Genomic DNA, 22,098 nt, shown 5'->3' with positions numbered 1-22,098 from the left:
AAGAAAAGGCAAAAAGGAGAGAACTACGGTGAGATTGTGGAGGAGTGACGGACGTGGCCTGTTGAGAGGGAGTAAAGCGCAAAGGGGGTTAACACAGGTGGGGTTTCTTACTCTCCTTCGTACCTTCACGCACCACTAATTTCTTCCTCATTATCCTGCTCGGGTCATTCAAGGACAAAGCCTCAGTGTTCAGTGTTTACCGCGAGAGAGCTATTGTGCCCTGTCCCGCTTTCAGTCTCTACCTGTTTTTGCACCCCCACTTTTACTCCATCATTCTCTTGTTTTCTTGTATACCGGAAAAAAATACCAACGGAATCTCGATGAACCACTCAACTGGAGGGAGCTTGTTTGTATACATGCGATTGTTTGTTGTGGTTTTCAGAATTTAAAATTTGGGATTTTTTATTAAATCGAAATTGACGATATTGTGCTATTAATCGAGTGCAACGATTCTCCATAGTTTTTGATTGACAAAAAAGTTGCGGGTTCTAGGTGAATTCATCCAGGACTATTCATCCCAAACCAATTCATCCCGGGCAATTCACCCCAAACTAATTCATCCCAAAACAAATCAGTAGCGAAGCGGTAAACCGGGTCAAGTCGATTTTTCCTTTTGGCCATTTTTTGATGAATATCTCGGAATCTAAGAGAGATAGCAAAATTTTGCTCATAACCTTTTTTATAACCCTCAGTTGGCTCTACAAAAAAGGTTATGACAACAATTTTTGTATCTCTTTTAGATTCCCAGATATTCGTCAAAAACTGGTCAACAGTTAAAATCGACTTAACCCGGTTTACCGCTTCGCTCCTGAGATTAATCCACGACAAATCCCAACCATCAGAATCCAAAATGGTTTTCAAAAAGCTGAAAAATTTTTCAATAGAATCAGCCAAAACTAATAATAGAATTTCCAAAAGAAGTTCAATAGAATTTTCTCTCAAATTCGTTATGTTTTTCTATGAAATTTGTTCATGCGCGTCCATTTCAACTCCACTATTTGTTCACAGCCACCCTCGTAGAAATTGAACGAAATTCTGCGATATTGAGCCAAAGTGTCAAACTGCCTATAACATTGAATGTCGCGCGCCAGCGCCGCCGCGATGTTTTTGGGCCGTGAAATTTCTACTAGGGCAACAAACCTTGTTAACACTAAATGAATCGTTTTACCATTGTAATCACATCCGTTCAATAGATCATTCTGATCCCATATTTCGGACTTTCATGGATAATCGTGCATTCCACGCGCTCTCAACGTAGTTTCCATTCCCAATTGAAATTTCATCCTTAAAAAATATTTTCAAAGGCTTTCAACCTATTTTCTCAGCCCTCAAAAACGATTACCCGAGATTTAGTTGTCCAAGTGGCTCTTGTCATCTCCCAGAAGCCTCATGCAAAGTCACGTGTGGCCCTATGGGCTTTTTACTTCAATATACGCGTGCTGCCCCGGAGTTTACTCTCCTCCTCAATGTTACACAAAAAAGTAGTAGGCGATCAATTCCGGGGTTACGCGCCCTCCAGTACGCACTGCCACTTCTTCAGAACGATTCTCCATTGTCTGATTCGATTAACGTGACTGTCATTCCACAGAGTTTTTGCGGGAGCCGACGGGGATTAGAATTTCAATTATTTGCACAGTGAGATGGCCGGGGGTGAAAAAAACGTATTTCGGGGCGGAGAGGGTCAGGGTTGGTTCGAGAGTCGTCACGCGGCGGTGTTTACTTGGGACTTTGTGATTTGAATTTGAATGAATCTGTTTTACCACGTAAAATTAGCAACGATCGGTAAATCAGTGATTAAATGGTAAAACGAAATCGATTTATCAATTTCAGATAAATAAATATTTACCACGTTACTGTAAAAGATGCATTTAAAACAAACTTTTTATGTGCGGCAAAATGAAAAATACGAAAGAAGTCTTAAGGGTATCCAAGTATCTTTTATAGTTTGGTACAGATCACTCGATAGATTCATCCATTTTTCATCATCAAATTTGTCAATTAAATTGCGTACGAAAAATTTGAAAAAATGAATATGAATGAATATCCAACGTCACTAAAATTAAATTTTGCAAACAATTATTTTTTTAACATTCGTTGTTTATAAGTCAATAATTGAAATTGTTCAGTACGGTTTCCGAACGTGAGAACAATTTCAATTATTTACTCACAATAAAATCGATTTCTGGTAAAATTCTGAATATGAATAAATTTGTCACGATTCCGAACAAGTGATTTTTATGGTGGAAAATTGATTGTTTATAAATTATTCATAGGAAATGCTTTCAATTGGCAAAAAGTATAATTTTTTAATTATTTCATCAATCTTTCTCCAAAAGTCAGTTTCTAATTTTTTCAGATCCTTAAAATATCTTCTAACGGTTCACCTGTAAAGTTTAAGTAATAAAATCATTGTAAAATGTCCGGAAACTGAGGGTCAAACGGTACTTAAATGAAAGCTCTGATGTCCGATTAAAAAGTAGAACAGCATTTTACTAGTTTTACTAGAAAAAAAAATCAAAGTAAAAAATAAAAAATAAAAACATGCATTTCCAGGTATTTCCTTGAGTAATTTCGAATTTTAAAATGGGTTTTCTGCATTACCAACTTTTGATAAATCCGTTTTCTATCAAGTCATTGCTGTCAGTCGATTCGAAAAATACTTTTTAAAAGCTCGCGTGACTTATGAAAAATTCAAATGGTAATTTATCCGATGAATATTCCAATGACGCAAAAATTGATATTCAATTTATGACCCCAGAATTGGAATTGATGACGCCAAAAAGGAAGCATAATTCCCGAGAGGACTATAATCACCTGTCGCATTCGATAAACTTATCACAGTACCATAAATTGTACCCACACCCAATTGGTCCATTTCTCATTCCAACTTGTCACGTTATTTGCATCGATTATGCGTAGAAACGGGTTTTTCGAGGGTACGTGTATGTGTAACAGACCTTGCTTCCAAACCAATGATCAATTATTGAGCATTTCAGGGCACACCGGAACCTCCTGTGGTTGTCCCTTCGGGTTATCTGGGCTGGCTCCTCTCAACACACTGTCATTTTATATTCGAAGGATACTATAAATCGGGTGGCTATTGATGATCGGTTTCATGGGGTGGAGTCGAAGGAACTCGAGGGCTCATTACTTATGGAATAATTAATTGAGTCGTGTGATTTATCGACACGGAGGTGGACTTTCATTAGTTGACGATATTGTGCTGTTAATCGAGTGCAACAATTCCCCATATTTTTTGATTGAGAAAAAATTGTTACGGATTAGTGAAATTCCTATTAAAGATGCTATCGATGACAGTTATTCTGGGTATTCAAGAGCATCAATCGTAAGGATAAAGCTACCTATAAACCTAACCATCGTCTCCACATCGTCGTTGTGATTACCGCGAGTCAAAAATTTGGTCCTGTTTAATGCTTCATTTTATCCAATTCCTTTAAAATTCTTGCAATCCTTTAATGAAAATCCAGTCTAACGTTTTTCGAAACCAATTTATTCGGCGTATTGTGTCATTAGTTTTTTTATAAATGATGATAACATACATTAAAGATATCACGATAATACTATGTTATATTATGTTTTATACTATACTATATTATAATACATTATGCATATATAATGGTATATGCAATATAGTCAACATCGTATACTCAATGTATGTTATTATTGGCATCAGTTTGTTATTCAATTTTTGTTACCTACATTATATTTTATAATAAATATAGTACTCTATTATATATTGTACATATATTCCACATAGTTTATATAATATAGTGTAATATAGAATATAATATAACACTATTTACTACAATTGACATACATTGAGCTCCATGGAGCAGGACATACGCGCGCGGAGCGCGTCGACTAATATAGTTTCAAATTTTTTTGAGGGATTTCCCTGAAAATTCAGAGGAATCTGTAATTCCAGGAGAGATTTCCCTGAATTTTCCCTACTTTTCACTAATTTCTCCGAAATCATTCAACGGAACCTTACAGTTCCCACGGATTCCCCCATGCGATTATGAATTTTCAATAGGAAAATTTCTTGATTTTTCGGTAAAAATGTTATTTGTTCGAATTTTCCAAGACTCTCCCCGGAAATTTCAGTGCAAAATTTTCAAGAGTGTAGAACTTTGGGGCAATTTCCAGCGAATTTTCCTCAAATTCTTGCGTATGTCGAATACACTTCAATACAAAGAATAATTTTATAACAATTCCGAAGTTGTAATTCATAAAAATAGATCTAAAATGGTGTTCTGAGAGCAGACCAGGAGAAAAAGTGCCAACCAAGGACGTTCAGTGCCCTTTTGTACAACGGAATCACCCAAAAAACTTGTGTATACCTAACGGGGATGAATAATTAATGGCTTATTTATATCCCGAGATGTATTCAGAATACCTCGGATTGATGCTCCATTTGCCCTGACGCTTCCTGGCCTTCATTCCAGATCTAAAAAAGGCATCAATTCCGAACGGTCTTTGCCATGACAGCTTTTGACATGAAATCCTGTTTTTATTCGTGGCAAGACTAATATAATAATAAGCCTATGAGGGAAATTGAGATGTCTGAACTCTAAATCGTATGGAATATTAGAAATGTTTTGGAATTTGTGCAACAGCTTCATGTGTTATTCAAATGTTTGGCGCGTCAATCAAATTCCAGATTCTCGTGACTTTTTATTTGTCGTGAAAAGTCAACAAATTTCAATCGTTTCATGTTCTACGATCGTTGATAATTAATAAAACAAAGATTTTTTAAGAGCAAAATACGTGTGGGAGTATCGAATAACGAAGGAGTAGTACATTTCTTGCGTGGACAGAGAACGCAATTTTTTTTAACTACTAAATCTATTTTTGCGACAAAAATTTTTCATTCCGGCGCACTCTCTGCATGATTGGCACAAAAAATCCTTTTTGATAAACTTCAAAAAACTATTTTCTTGGCATAAGTAAGACTTGTTTGAGAACTTTGTCGTTTTTCACTCAGTATATTGTTTGGAAGGGTGATGGGGGAAATAATCATTGTTATATGGACCTAAAAATTCAATTCCATTGAATGTTCCCGAAATAAATCGATTTGTCAATCCCAACAGATGTGGAAATTTCTCATAAATTAGGCCTTATTGAAAATTTCAAGATTTTCCATTCGAAATAGCAAGAATAATTTCCCAATAGTACACACTGGTAGTTCCGGTGATCTTGAAAATTATCTCCAGACATGATCTACTGCATACCGGGTTCTTACGCATCTCCGCTTGAAGAAATATTTTTTGTTCAAAAACCTTGTTTTACTCCAATAATTTGTTGTTTCAAGACACCTCATTTTGTTTAGCTGCATGCGATATCGCTAAGGAGCAGAAAAAGGAGGAGCAGGAGTCGCAAAAAATTTGTTCTCTCAAGGACTTGAGTGACGCCGTCAATTTACATGGCGCCGAGGCGTCGAGGAGGAACTCTGCGCGACTGTCAGGTGTCCCTTTATTCACTTTGCCATGCTAAACTATTTTTTGTCGTTTTTTTAAGCACTTAAACATTTTGAATGATGAGTCAATCACATCTTATGTACATAAAAATAAAGGAAATTGACAGATTTTTGCGTGTTCTTGTTTTTTACTACAATCTTGCGTGATAAATGTCGACACATTGATCACAAATTTGTCAAACGATGTTTCCTTATGTTTTAATTTTTTTTTTATTTATCAATTGTCACTTTGAATATTTATCGGTGATCTATTACAGTACAAATTCCGTTTGTGAGGTTTCGATTATCAGTCAATCAAACGTCTGTCCACGTCGAAGTGGAATGTATCAACATATTCTCATATTTAATGGACTCGGGTGAATTTTTTTTCTAATTAAGTTTCCTACGTGCAAGAGATTTTCACGAGGAGGTGTATTGGAATGGATTAGGAAGCGAGGTTTGAAGAGTAACGACTTGACGTTTGTTGGATTTTATGTAGAAGTTGATATGCAGAGTGACTATTCAAGGGACTGTTATGACGAATGTAACAGATACTACGGTAGTTATGTTGATGTTTTTCTGAGGTTACATACCTGTGTCAATTATTCAAATCGATCGGAGTTATGCTACTGAACAGCCTTCGGATTTTTGATAACCACAAAGAGAATAGTATATTGTACCAAGGGCGGAAAGTTGGACATTCGTGACGAGTGCGTTCGGGCCTTCGGCCCTCGAGCCTGTGGCCTTTTTTTCACTTCGGACATCACCCAACTCTGTCGTCGGGAATGTCTGTCCGCCCGTGGTGCACTTACTATTTTCAAGTAGGGCAGAAAGTGAGTACTATCCTCCCTAAGGAGGCTCTTTCCGACCTCGGGACTTACTTTCCTCCCGCGGGAGGGAATCAATCACTTCCTGCCCTGTTTGGGGGGCGGAAAGTCCAAACTTTCCGGCGACTGGGTCAATATGATTGTTGAAAATTATTATCAATAATTGTGCTCCACGTAGAATGAATACATTCTAAATAAGAGGAGGGGGAGAGGGAACATTGAAAATTGAAAATTGAAAATTTTGTGAAAAAATCAAAGAGAACTGTAAATTTCAGTTCCATTTTCCCCTGAAAGTGAATACAAAATCAGAAAATTCTGGTAAATATATTCCAGAGTTTTCAGGACATTTGAGGGAAAAAAATTATGAAATTTTAAATCTCACTGAAAATGTCATTTAACACTGAATATTCATATTACATTGGAAGTTCAAATAAATTAACGAATCTCGCCTTTATGCTGCTTAAAATTCTGGAATTTTACTGAATGTTCAGTGAAACTAAATCGCATTTAGTGTCACAGTTCTGAAAATTAGTGGTCAACTGTCCATGAAATTTCCTTTTTTTTCCAACAGTGTAGTCCTCAATTACTATGTTCACATTTTAATTCTCTCCATGTTCGCGCAAATTTTTCTCTCAGTATACATGATAATGGGTTTTCCATATGAAAAATTCACAAAAAGAATTGCCAAATGAGTTTCGTGTCTCATTCCAAATTAGCATTTAAAATACTCACCCAAATCCAATTGCACAAACGTTGTTTACGATTTTGGCTGCACAAAAATCGTCCGCAAAAAAAATCCACATTATGCATATGGCTAACGAGTTTCTTTGTCACAGGATTGCGCAAGCGATGGGACACTCGTTCACCCTCGAAAACTCGTACAATACCTGATCCACCCGCTTTAGTATGCCCACCTCGCGCGTTTTTCACTTTATTAACCGACTTGTGCAACACGGTTAGAGCGCGGTGCAGGAAAAAAATCCGAGGAGACAAACAAATCGGAGCCGAGGAGTCCGGGACAATGGAAGCATCGAGGAGCGCGATAAAAAAAAATTATGCAAAAATCCAATCATTTTGACAGACAGTTCACGGATTACCGGGCAGAACTAACAAGCGGATTATGGGAGTCACATTGTGAGAGGAAAATAGAATTTTAACGCTTTCATTCGATAACACAGGGAGGAGTGGATTGGGACGCCTGAAGGCGAATATTAAGTGAAAAAATTCAAGATTAATAGCTTCGAGAGTGCACTTGCAATGTTGTATAGGTATTTTTCAATGGATAATGGATAGTCCTTGTTGGCAGACAGGAATGATAGATCACTTGGATGCAATTGATGCCTTTGGGATTCCAATGGGTACTCGAAATATGAAATGTTGTCATTTTACTCTTTCCTTTATTTTTCAATAGAGAAAAAAAATGCATAAAACCTAAAGCACGCAAGAAAATTCACGTTCATGTGTAGGATATCTAATTATTTTTCATAGCTTTTTACGGAACATATTATAGATTCGGATTCAATTAAATGGCGTGAGCAACATTTGAAAAGTCATGGAATTGCGATGAATTCGAAAATAGTAGATTTCATAACTTGTGCGTAAAGTGAAATTTTACGCACGCTTGGCATTAAATATTACGTACTTTGCATAAAATTTTACGCACTCGCCTTCGGCAAGCGCTGCGCACCTCCCACGAGTAAAAAAAAACTGACGCAATCGGACCGAAATATACTATTTCATCACTCGTGCGTAAAATGAAAATTTTCGCACACACGTGTAACCCTTCTATTTTTTTGTAATACCGGCCTAGTTTACTTTTTGAGGGATACAGTGGGGGTAGAATATTTGTTTTTTTGCACGGAGTGCGTAAAATTCAAGGTCGTGGGTAAAGCCTTACGCACGGGAATTTATTTCCCACACGACCTCTGAATTTTACGCACGTCGTGCGAAAAACAAATACGACGCTCGCTAAATCGCCCCGAAAAGTGAACTTTTCAGGTAAATGTTAGGAAATAGTACCTTTTAGGGTGGAAAATTGACTGTTCATAGATTATTTACGAAAAAAATTGCAATCTTGCAAAGTTGCAATTGTTCAATTCTTCAAAGAATTTCCTTCAAAAAATAGACTTTCTAATTTTTGGGAGATCTTTAAAATATTTCCAAACTGTTTCAAATGATACACTTCACGACCTCTGAAATTTGATATTTCTTCTGTTTTTCTTTCCTCTAGATTAATTTCAAATAGATATTTCAAGATGTTAGGGAAATGACGAAATTTTTACACAAACCCCTTGCAAATATCCCGCTGCTCTACAAAAAGTTGGCTATCTCATTCAGTTTCTCACATAGATAAGATACACAGGGAAAAATTTATTCTTCGCTTCAAATTTTCTATGAAATTCCCCCAAAGAACATGTCGTCCCCGATCATCTAGATTTTACAACAATTTCTCACTGATGTTTTTCAGTGTATTTCACAATGAATTTCGCAATTGACTAAATTGTTCTATTTCCTTGAATAAAATGACATTATTGTCAAACTCAGCAATAAATTCACGTATGAACAAATCGTATAAAGACGTTCTACAGGACGTTCTCATAGGTCGATTCTATAACGAATTCTACGGGTTTATCACAATTTGTACATAAAAATTCCTATCAGAATCCTAAGAATTTTTTTCAAATTCCACGATACCAGTAATAATAATAAGCAAAATGAATTAAGACTCATGAAATATGGTGAACCTGTAAGACTTTATATAGAATAACGGTGTATTAGAACGTCAAAAAGAATTGAGACTCATGAAATATGGCGAACCTATAAGGCTTTACGTTGAATAACCATAAATTTAAATGTCCTATAGAACATCTTTATACGATTTTTCACATGTGTTCATTAAATTGTTTCTGTTTTTTCACAACTTCCAGCAAAATTGAGTTATCTCCACATAAATTAAAAAACCAAGTCTTGAAAAATAAGCAAGAACCATGATTGCATTATAACGATCCCACTATTTAACATCTTTTTTATGTAAAAGGGTCAACGAACATCTCAGAAAAATCACCCGCGATGCCCACCGGCTCTGTGTACATTCAGCGATCCAACCAAGGCCCCGAATACCAGATTAATGACGGTTTTATTTATGGAAATTCCCAATCTGCATTCCCCGCTGATCTCTTTCCCTCAAATTACCCCTCATTAATCCCCAGCGATCCGATGATCGTGCAATCCCTGTCACGTTTGACAGCTTTATGATCATTTAGTTACTCCCAACTACCCCATTTCCCCATCATATTTCAGGTAAAATAATAAAAACGAAGGTGAAAAAAACAATCAAAACAATTTATGTCGGTGAATTTATTCATAATTCGTTTCTCCCGAGGAATGGCGGTAGCACAGCTTTATACATTCTACAACAGTAAATATTACTTACACTGCACTGTCTCATCAATTTATCAATTAATTAATAAACTATCTCGAGTATGAGCATTCGTAGTTCGCAATTTTAAAAAACGTTAATCCAGATAATGATTGAGATTATTAAATAAATCAATGTAATTTACAATGAACAATGAGTGAAATTTCATTCCGTCTATTCAAAAACTCGTCATCCATGCATAAATTAATTTTCCCATCATTCATAAAATCGTCAACGTTGAGCATATATTCATAACAATTGGCAATTTATCTTTTCCATTCTCATTTTTAATTTCGATCGAGACATTTTCATCACATTATCATCTTCGTTCATTTAACACTAATCATAAATATTTAAAAATTGCACACATGTTCTCCCGTCGTCTCCATGAAAAACGGCTATTGCCAATGCCGAAATGACTGCACCTCAGATGATTAGATAAAAAACAATCGAGCACCTCATTATTCGCACGCACACATTTTGAGACACTCGTAATAAACAAAACGACTAAACAATCCAAGAGGAACTATCTCAATGATTGAGGTAATATGAAGACAATGGACTAAAACATACCGTAAAATACCGCTATTATTCATACGATTATTACTAGAGATTAATCAAACGTCTCTCGTTTATTGAGATACCTCCTGGGACGTTGAACCCATGCAATGAGTCGGCGTCTTCAATGTCCTTAAAGAACTAACCAGTGATCCATCATAAAATCAAATTACTACATATTATGATTTGACGTTTAACACACGTGGGTTGTTACCGGAAACGCTGCCGTGACGAGTTTGCCATTTATGGTCGTAGAAGCGGAGTCGTTGGGACTCAGGCCACTTTGATCCTCATTTCCGGGTGGATTAAATCGTCACAGAAGCGTTTCTAACACCTAGGAAAATGTTCAATCCGAGAATTCCAGAAATGAGAAATAATCGAACATTGTTCTAGGCGCATTATCTTAGAGTGAGAATTCTATTAAACATTACAAGATGAGGCAGTTGAGTTGGCAAGAGCGAAGAAATTAATAAAATCAGTCGTTCGCCGACGTGTCGAAGGCAATTCTGTAGCAAAATGATCAAGGAAGGTGATTCCTATTTTGGGAGGTCCCAGATTTCTACAGTAAAATGTCGAGGAGGCTTTCTTTTACTTCATACAATTCTCTACAGGGAAGGTTCAGCTGAGGACTTTCCGGATTTGACACTAAGAGTCGTTGATTTGGTTTGCAGACTATGTTGCGCTTGTCATAACACCGATTGAGTGGACTACTTTGATGCAGTTTGTTAAGAAGGTATGCATTGTCAATTTTTTTGGTCTAAAATCAACAGTGTGAGGGCAACATTTTGAGATAATCCGGTTTGTTTATAGATTTGACTCAATGCACCTACAATACCTAATGCATTCGAAGTGTGCAATCTCTTCTTATTTTGTGGAGTTTTTAAACTTTTTCTTAGTTTTTCGGATATTTGTATGAAGAATCCAATTGCTAGAACTCTTTCCGGAATTCATGACTTCTAAATGTCTTCCAAAAGATGTTTTTTTTAATGATAACATCATCACTCTTTGTTAATATCAGAAGATCTGCCCTAGCTGAACCTTTGTGACCAAATTCATAAATCAATGTGCTGCTGATCACCTCCGTCAACCTTCTGACATAAACAAGTAATCACTTACCACTTGATTCTGAATCCCAACCTTCTAAACTATTCCCGAGAAAGCTTCCGTACTTTACTCAAAACTCATCTTCCTTCACCAATTCGCTACTAAGTTCGTTCTATACTTCTTTAGTTTCCAAAAGCCCCCTCACAAAGCGAGGAACTTCATCAGTGCATCATAGATGAGCCTAGGATTGATGGTTCCGTCAGCGGTGTACCTGACACCACGCAAAGATCCATCATCATGACTGACAACCCCATACTCCCCGACAATGAAGCCATCCGGTGTTCGTTCCTCAACCCTGTACTTCCTGTAGTTCCTCCCTTCGACAACGTAACCGACTTTATGACCATCGACATCAGTCTGCGCATTCGATGCCTCGGTAACTACACCATGAACATTCCCATTGCTTCCAACACTGACAGCTTCATCGACTTCATAGTTCTGCTCCACAGGCTCCACTGGTCTTCCATCAGAGCCGTAGATCTTCGCTGGTTCACTGTAAACTTTAGCCGGCTCTCCATAAACTTTCGCGGGTTCTCCATAAATCCTAGCTGGTTCAGAGTAAACCTTGGCTGGTTCGGAGTAGATTTTCTCGGGCTCTCCGTAGATTTTCGCTGGCTCTGAATACACTTTCGCTGGTTCAGAGTAAATCTTCGAAGGCTCACTGTAGACTTTCGAAGGCTCCGAGTAGACTTTCGCGGGTTCTCCGTAATTCTTCTCTGGTTCTCCATAAACCTTCGACGGTTCCGAGTAAACCCTGGAAGGTTTCCCGTAGATCTTCGAGGGCTGAGGGTAGACTTTAGGGGGTTGATTATACAAAGACGTGTCGTAATGTCTGCCAGCCTTTCGCCCCTGCGGCGGGTGCTCACTGACTTCCCTAGGTTCTTCGTGGTTCTCCGGAGGTTCAGAGTTGTCCTCAGGAAGCTCGTAGCTCTGTTCCACAGGTTCTGAGGAACTTCCAACGGGCACTGAGTCCAGTTCCACCTTTGGAGATCTCGAGGACGGAGTCGAATGAGGAATTGTTGGCCCAACGCCAGGGGTGACGGAAGACCTCGCTTGCCAGCTTGTTCTTGGTAGTCCTTCGTCAACCGAGAAGCCACTGCGATTTGACTCAGAAACAATGTTGCTCAGTTCTTCAGTGACCAATCGTGCCGGTGGAGTTGTGGCCGTTGAGCCTCTCGTTATTGATGTACTGACGGTAGTTGTGGACGTTGTGAAAGGTCTCGACGAGATTCCCAGAGTTGAGGTAGGCTTCGTAGTTCTAACTGTAGAAAAAGTTCCCTGCGATGCTGGCAAATCCGCGGGGGGTCTAGTCACCATGCTGAGCTGATCGTTGTCGTAGTGCTCGACCCTCACCTTGTAAGGTGTTGCCTCAACTGTTGATGTCACGCTGACCCCGATGACCTTTCTATTAACAGTCTTACCGTTACCTAAACCCCGCGTACCATTGATCCTCACTATCTGATGATGATGATGATTGTGATGATGATGACTGCCTCCTGTTGCCGGTGTCGGTGCTTTCAACTTCAATCCAATCTCCTCGGTCGTTCCAATATCCTCGACAACTGGAGTGAAACTCTGTCTATTGTGCTCCAGCGATTTGTGACTTATTGGATATAGCCTGGCGCCAATCTCTCGGTGACTGGGTCGTGTTATCGTCGGCCTTGGACTCGATGGTGCCCGGGATATCCGGTATATTGAGGCCTCACTCTGTCGTGACTCGGCAGCAACGCTGTCCTGTACCTGGTAACCACGTCGGAAGCCACGTCTACGGGGTGTTGGTGCCATTGCACCGTTTATGAAGACTGATAGGAATTCAGTGCCAGCTAGGATGTCATTACGCTTGACTGGCGCTGCGGTTGTATGCTCCCACACTAGTGCTGCGTCCAACAGTACCTGGAAATCAATGGTGATGGTTAGATTGTGTCTGATGAATGTGGGGAGAAGGCTGAGGGAGATTTATTGAGACATGTTTTAATCGGGGAGGAATGAATACGTCAGGAATATGTATTCGATAAATTGAATTCTAATGTTGATTGTGTGCTCCTTCTTTTATCGCCATTTGTACTTGAAAACCATGAGCTAAAGCGAGATGCAGTAGCGAAATTGTGAGGGCTAACAATCAACTGTGGGATCTCTTTAGAATTGGAAGTCTTTAGCATTTTCTCACTTGAAAACAGTCCAATTGGACTAATACTGTCCGACATAGTTGCAAATTTAATGCACTTCTGAGACACTTTGTCTATGACAATTATCATCTTTGCAGTGAAAAGTAGAGTACGATGTGTCCGGAAAGGGAAGGCATTATCCGGAGAATAATTGAAACAGCTCTATCTCGGAATTAAAATTTGAAAAAACAGAGAAGAAAAAACTTAATTTTTAGAAACATGTCAATGACTTCCAGGGACGTGTCACTGATGTTTATGATTCTATAATCAATTATTGGTGATAGTTAACACTGATTGGAATAACCTTGATTATCAGTGATTTCTATTATTAAAATTTGGTGACATTTTACTGAAAATTAGTGACGATTTCACAAGAAAGCACTATCTCATAGATAAATTATACCAACGAATTTATTGCAATAAGCAATTTTAATTTGCAATATGGGTCTTTTAATTTTAGCTGAGATAGTGCTAGTGTGGGAACAATAGAATTAAACCTATTGGACCCTCAATGTTCAGTTGAATCTTATTAAATACGAATTCTGAGATGGAGGTTTCTAAATTATTCTCTCGAGATACGCCGTTTCTTCTAGAACACCCGGACTAAAAAGTAGTCCCGGAATCCCTGATCTATAACTTGCTGTTTAGTAAAGAGCCTTTACCATTCCACAATCAGACCCTTGCGCCATCATATCAAACATGAAGGCCAATTGTAGAACACAACCATTCAATACCATGTAGACAAATTGAATGATTGCGTTTCACTCATTATGTTGCGTGTAACTCCTAATTCTACCAGTTTATTCCCGTCTCTTTTTCCGAATCATGCCCAGTCATAAATTGGGATGTGGTCAAGCAGTATCGCAAGTCTACTCTTCAATAAAATTAAACTTTATTACCAATGTAAAAAACGTAAAGACCGAGTTACGAGTGAATTATGACATTCACAATATTCCTTCAATATTTTTTTTCCACTTGTCCTTGGAGTGAGGCAAGTTCAACAGCAATGTTCCTTGTTATTACAGATGAATAAAAAAAATCACAATCTACCCATGTGTTCACAAGTCGTTGGGCCGTCGACAGCATACCGCGTAAATCATGTGAGTTACTTGGGTGGGGAAATGAGGATAAAAAAATATCTCAACCAGAGAGGCTGAAGTACTGTTTTCTCGGTTCCAAATGCAACATGAAGATTGGTTTTTCGAGGATGTAACGAGTCCGGGTATGAATTTAATTGAAGCTGTCAGTGACCGTGGCCATCGTGATATATGATGGTACTGAACGAGAATGAGTGGATCTTTGTGGTCAGGATAAGCCTCGATAATTCAGAATGGAAATAGACACATAAACTTGTGTGACATTGTGTAAAATATGTTGATGGCTTTTATTGAATGAGAATGAAGTCGTTGAATGCATTTTAGTGCTGAGTCGTAAAATTCGAGGGCTTAAATTCCTCCACGATTTTAATACCAAACTCATACGAGTGTAATTTGACCCAGATTAGATATGTGATGATTGGGAGGATTCGAAGGATGGCGCGAAATAAAATGAGTTTAATAGTCAGGTCCGGCTGTCGCAGCCGAAATCCAACTCGCTCTCTCGCTACTTAGCACTTGTCGAGTCAACACGGTCGACCGTAAACTAGAATCCCTTGCAGGATAATTTTGATCAGTAGTCTGAGCGCCTTTCTCATTATTAATCTATTTATCGTCTTGCACAGCAATATTTCGTTTCGTAATTCATTACGTGTGTTCATATTATTTTTATTGGCAAAGAAAGGAGAAACTAATTTTTCTACTTTAAACGGCTATTTAATTAATAAGAAAGAGAATTATTGGAGGTAAGAGTGGAGATATTGTTGTTATTATATTTAATCGTGTGGAGATCCTGGGATATGTTGATGGTATGAAGAATGCTAAAAATTGATAATTTTGGAAAAATAATAATTGACGATTTACATTGTACTTTGACGACGCCACTCTGGCGATATTTTGTTTATAGTTAAATGGAAGAATCAGATAAAGGATTATTTGGCATAAACGTCTAATTATATCTCATGCTAATTAAAATTATGTATACGTATTCTTTTTTTTGTTTTAATTTCGTAATCTTCCGTCTTTGTTGTTCATTCGCTCTCCATGATATAATCATTTGGTGGCCCTTTCTATTTATTTTTATTTTTTTTCTCCTCATTTTTAAAGTTGTACAAAATCTTACAGATAGATAAATTTATTAGAGAAACAGTTTGAATTTCGCGGAACTCAATGTGAGAGACTCACTTCATGCTGTTTGTATCTACAGGCATTCAAATCACCGATGACCTTGAGCCCTCAGTTGAATACATCTGAGTGTTGTTTCAAGTCAAACATAAAATGTTCCATCACGCGGAATTGTTGAAAGGGTGAAGCCATTTTCAGTCTCTCGATACTCCAATAAACACTGGAATACCATTAGGCTGGAAGTAAAGCCAGTATTTACGTGGAATATCGTGACACAAGTCGTGACACCTTCGGGCGTAATGGCTGATCAGTAAAAATAAATGAGGGGGAAAAAATTGAATGTGGATAAAAATTGTAGTGTAAAAAGTGGTGAATTTTGCGTAGGCGTTTTCTCGGTGAATTCACGCCTCCCAGTGTTTGTTTCCACTGGGTCTTGCGACCGGTTGAACTAGAATGGTTTCCTGTTGAAAGGGGAACAAGCGTTACGCTGGCCACTGTGGGGTCACGCTCTATCGGCTTCACTTCATGCCGGCAATATTCGATACACTCGGGGTATTGGAGGATAAGTCTTTATCAGTTTGTTGGGGAATTCACCTGTGGAATGAATCATGAGTGGTGATACCCAACCCCTTTGGTTGAGGGTTTTTCGTTGTCACCGCTGACAGTATTTTTCAATCATGAATGGGAATTAGGGCGGCCTTTAGGGTAACATCTTTTTGCGTCTCTAGAGTAGAGTAAAATTTATGAAATTCAAAATTCATTTATTCATAAAAGATTGCGAATAAAGTAGAACGGATGCTTAACTTTATTCTTTGGAGTGTAACAAACATTTTAAAAAAAGGTAAAATCGTATGAAAACTACGGCGCAAGGAGCATTTTGAAGATGAAAACAGGAAAAAAATGAAGTTTTTCATGGTTATACGGGGCAAAATCGATAGGATTCGCGATTTTCCCTAGTTATTCCATATTCCGTCATATATCACAAATTGTTCAATGGGTCCCAAGGCCCAGTGAAGACTTTTAAATTTCACCGACGTATCCCCTTAACACATGAATAATTGGACGCATTTTCAAAAAACAATAATAATTCTTTGATGTTAAGTATTATGCGCAATCGTCACCCTCGAATTAAAAATTTCCTGGATTAATCGACACATATAATGAGTCCACACTGATAGAACCGATTAGTTATTGTTAACGAATGGATTTTGGTTGGAGGTTGGGTTTTTGGTTGGAACCGAATAAACCCCCGTCTCCAACCAAATCCATTCGTTAAGGATAACTAAACCTTTCTATCAGTGTATGCAACATTTTAATTTCACCGCGGTCTTCCCTTAACAACTTTCATGGAAATTCTATTTTCGATTTTAACCCTCAAGTGGTCGCATCATGAGGGAATACCCACGGGGTTTGATTTTTCCTTTTCACACCAAAACTTCGGCAATGAAAAATCCATAAGAACTTGTATTCTTACTTTCAAATATATGGAACACATCAACATCTTTTTTTCGGCCCAGACTTACACCAATGAATTATTAAAATCTGCTGACAACTCGACTCGCTGAAAATTTCCATCTTTAATCTCAAAATTTCATGATTTTGCACTTTTTCAAATCGAGTTCTTGGCTTATCTGACAACTATTTCACTTTTATCCCCCCATTTCCTATTGATTGAAAGTTCAAAATTACCTGTGAACGTGGAATAAATCTTTTTGTTCAACTTTTGTTTATTGAAATCGTAAAATACACGGGCCGGGGATTCTCTTAGTTACTGCAGCAACACAGTTCCGCTGAGCTTTTGAGCGGCAATTTCGCTGATTGCTCAATGTCATCATCTGTTTTGCCCCACCTATGAATTCCCTTATCGGATCAAGTTTCGGATGGAATAAAAGCCATGAAAAATGCATTTGATATTTGATTTTTCCAGATTGAAGGTTATTCTTTATCATTTCAGGAACAGATAGTTGAGAGATGTATATAAAAAATGTACATATGTGAGTAACACAGCATTGGATTCCAAAGAATGCAAAGAAAGAGACCAATCAAGGTCACCTGTCTGCTGGGGCGTTGTCGAGCACTCTGACAAAACCACATACTTGACTTTTACATTGTGTATAGACATGGGTTACTCATACGTGCGTGCTCCCAGTGTTCTGGCTGGTATCGGACTAATTACATTGGCTTGATCTCAACACGGTATGCGATACACTGTATGAAGAGCCAATATGGCAAACCCTGGCTGACAAGTTGAGATTACTGAGAAGTCTCTCAATTATCGGAAGCATTCCTTCAACATCGTTCTGCAGATTGCAATAATGCTAATTTGGTAACGGTGAGGATGATTTTGGAAGATGAGGGGTGGGAGCCCGAGTCGAAAAATTGAGTCGGTTTTTAGCCTGATTTGTCCACACGGAGAGAAATGTTGAATAAAAAGTACTAGAAAATCGTGGCAAATTCTACTCTAGGAAGAAATGCATTCTTAAATGAAATAATAATAATGATATGACAGAAATTTTGTAATCTTGCACTGATAGAATGGATTAGTTATTGTTAACGAATGGATTTTGGTTGAAGGTTCCGGTCTATTCGGTCCCACCAAATGTTCATTCGTTAATAGTTAACGAATCTCGTTTGGAATAAATGAATCATTCTATCAGTGTGCATCTTGACTTAGGGACAAAATATTTCTTGATAAACTTGCCTCTGTAAAAGATATTTTGATCCTGATAAGGCACCGTCTTTATGAATGATCCGCCTTTCGAGCCAAATATTTCGTTGTTGTTGAAAGCAGAGCAATTATTCGTGTTTGGGCCTTTCACATACAAACCAAACAAATTCTTTTTTGGCAATTTTCAGCTAGCGACTTCGTTGGCCCAAACAAGACTTGTTTGAGTACTCGTTTGTTCTTCTCTCAGTGTAGTTCGCAATTCAAAAATTTCCCCATGATAACCGTCATCGATTGACAATCACAAGGCGTCAAAAGTTGAAAGTTGAAAGTTGCGTAAGCGGAGAACATTATTTGGTGAATTTCAACAACTATATGTAGAAATTCACCAACTAGTTGAAAAAAAAATTTGATTTCAACTCAGTTTATGCCATTCACAAAGAAGTAAACATCGCGATTTAACGCGATACGTTGATTTCGCGGTTAACGCAAAGATCGTCGTAATTTCGAAAAGCACCGTTCGATTTCTGATTTCTCCGTCTTACCTCCTTAAGGCAAATCTAAACTTTGATTTCAACTCAGTTTATCCCATTCACAAAAAAGTTGGCATCGCGATTTAACGCAAAGATCGTCGTAATTTCGGAAAGCACCGTTTGATTTGTGATTTCTCCGTCTTACCTGCTTAAGATAAATCTAAATTTACAAAGATGTTAACATCGCGATTTAACGAATCTCGCCGGTTAAAAAAAGATGTTAACATCGCGGCACTCTCCCCGGCACTAGTTGTAGAAATTCACCAAATAATTTTCTCCGTGTAGCCAGCGCAAAACCAACCAAGTCCCTTAGTTGACCTAAGACCAAATTTTTCGACTCGGTAGTAACTGAAAATTATGAGACACCCTGACACGGTGGAATGTGATACCGGGGAGTAAAAGGTGGGGGCCTTTTTCGTCGTAAATAATGAAGAGAATCAAGTACAATTGCATCATAAAACATAAAACGATGTGCAAATCGTGTTCGGTATATTATATCTGTGACTTTGAGGTATTGTGTCCTTGCCACCGGTTCCATATTCTGTCTACGGTGTGAAACCAGTGAGTAAACGTTGTAAACATCCAGGGAATCATCCCCTCGAGAAAATTATTCATTTAAATAATGGAACAAGCTGTCACTAGTTACATAGAAATATTGTAACTTAATATTATTTATTTATTCATTTGTTTATTCAAGTCCAGACAGCCGAAACCAATTACAAGACCTACACGTATAAATGGTATGCTACAAACTCGGGTCTTCAACTCGGGCTTTCAATTGAAGGCCCGAGTTGTAGACACGAGTTTGTAGCAGCGATGTCAGACAAGATATGAATGTTTTTTTGAGCTCAAATGAAAGAGCGGGTCGAGAAATGGCGTGCTAGAGCCTCTAAACAAGACAAATGTCACTAAAGATGATATCTGTTATCAATTGAAAAGCAGAGTTGTGACATCATTGTCTAGGAGGACAATGGGGTCTAGGAGTATGTATAGAACATTGGGGTCTAGGAGTCTCCCCTGGTTCAAAACCATCTTTAGAGGCATCAGCACGCCATTTCTCGACCCGTGTCGAATGTAAGTAATCGAAAAACGAAATTGTATTCACAGAATTTCGATATAAAATTGAAAGAAAAAGGTGAACTAAGGGATAAATTTTCTCTTTTGCAACATAATTTTTCGCAAAACAATAGTAAAATTTTCGAATTTTGAGTGAAGGAGTACAAGAAAAACGGATGAATTTGACCGCTTTTGCAGCAAATTTTCATAGTATACCGTCCTGTAATCATTATTAGATTTTTCACAATTTTTTTCTCCATGTAATGATTTTATCATTTAACCTTTGAAGGATAACTTTGACGCTTTATTTTGCGCCAGAAAAATTATATTTCAATTATATAAAAATAATATTCGTTGCTTTCACGGATTTGTGATGATTCATCCAGCAGCAATTGACATCGAATAGGATAATATATCCTAAAAAAACAATGTAATTATTTCCATCAGAAATGTGACGAAACAGGCATTATGAGATTTTTTCTAATCGATTTTTATTCGCGGAACTTGAGATCCGGGCCTTGTCCGGGTAATTAGTTGCCTCCATGTTAATTAAATACCCGGTGTTAAGGTCTCGGTCAAGGAAATCGAGCTCGCGAGAGAGTAGCAGGAGAGCGCTATCGCCGTTGGCATCGACCCGACCTTGCCCAATTCGAACCGGCTTATTAGCTCGCCTGCTTTCTACCGGTGTTTTTATTGCCCCTGACCGGTCATCGCTCATAACGTCATGTGTGGCTGTGCCCATTGTTCTACCCTCTTCTTATCATGTTTTCATTGGGGACGGCAAGATGAATGAGAACAAACAAAGAGGTGGAGCTTTTCAAGAATCTCTAGCTTTAGGTACAAGAGAGAAAATTCCATAGACAGAAAAAAAAACTGCCACCGATAGTCAGGGATCCGTCGATTCAATGATAATTATTTTTACTTTAATGATAATAATTTATTTCTCAAGTACATAATACTAGATTTCATCATTCGGCCCAGAAAGTGGTTTTTGACGAATGTGAGTTTATAATCCTAGCCGAAGGCGAGAATTATAATCATATTTGTCAGGAAATATTTTGTAGGCCGTGTGATGTAAACTATTGTACGATCTTCTTATTACGTTTTTATTGAGGACAAAAAGACTAATGGGAACAAAGAAGGAGGTTGAGCTTCTGGAGAATCTCTGGCACTTGATACAAGAAAGGAAATTCCATAGACAGAAAAACAAGCTATTACCGATTTTCAGGGACCCATCTCTAATGTAATAATAATATCATATTAGGCCCACATAGTATTTGTTAACAAATGTGGTTTTATAATCCAAGCCGAAGGCGAGAATTATAATCACATTTGTCAGGAAATACTTTGTAGGTCGTGCGATGTTAAATATTGTTAAATAAGTCACCGTTTAAATAAAAAATAAGTTTATTAAATAAAATGGGCGAAGGGAATAATCAATGAAAGATACATAAAGAAGTGATATGTCCGCAGACTGAGAACAAAGATAGAAGAGTGACGAAAAAAGAAAGAAACGATCGTACATGAATTTAGTTGAAAGAGAGGAAAAGAACAAATACGCTACACTATTCTATCCTCTTCACGGAGAGAAATTTCGAAGAAAAATTCCAGTGCTAGCACTGGAAAAGGGGCGCAAAGTGACGGCCAGGGAAAAATTACAGTGCTGGTACTGGAAATTTTACGGGGGGGAATGGGAATTTTTCGCGTACTTAGATGAAATTTTCACAGGAATATCAATAAAATTTCCAGTGCTAGCACTAGAATTTTTCAGCAAAATTTCTCTCCGTGTTCTTATCGTATTTTTATTGGGGACAAAAAGACGAATGGGAACAAACAAAGAGGTGGAGCTTTTGAAGAATCTCTGGCTCTAGATACAAAAAATCTAGACAAATAAATTATCATTATTACATCTCTAATGTAATAATAATAATTTACTTCTTATGCCAGTGTCCAGTATCACCAATAATTGGCACCAAATTCCTAGAAGTCGGTGACTTGTCACTGAAAATAATTTCTTTTCCGTCATGCACAAGGGTTTTATCAAGGGTTTTATACGGAAATTTTTTTGTCCGAAAAA

General features: G+C 37.8%; 1 protein-coding gene across 1 annotated transcript in view; it reads right to left on the bottom strand.

Moving 5' to 3' along the window:
* Window positions 1-9,686: 9,686 nt before the first annotated feature.
* LOC107041240 overlaps window positions 9,687-22,098 on the bottom strand; it is a 51,048-nt gene continuing 38,636 nt past the window's right edge. The window contains exon 2 of the mRNA XM_015261694.1: window positions 9,687-13,276. Coding sequence (XP_015117180.1) covers window positions 11,525-13,276 — 1,752 coding nt within the window. The 3' untranslated portion in view covers window positions 9,687-11,524. The remainder of the gene's footprint in view (window positions 13,277-22,098) is intronic.

The sequence above is a fragment of the Diachasma alloeum genome, unplaced genomic scaffold, assembly GCF_001412515.2.
Source record: "Diachasma alloeum isolate Michigan unplaced genomic scaffold, Dall2.0 Dall_scaffold_00179, whole genome shotgun sequence".
Lineage (NCBI taxonomy): Eukaryota > Metazoa > Arthropoda > Insecta > Hymenoptera > Braconidae > Diachasma > Diachasma alloeum.
This window is presented reverse-complemented; position numbering and strand designations above follow the sequence as displayed.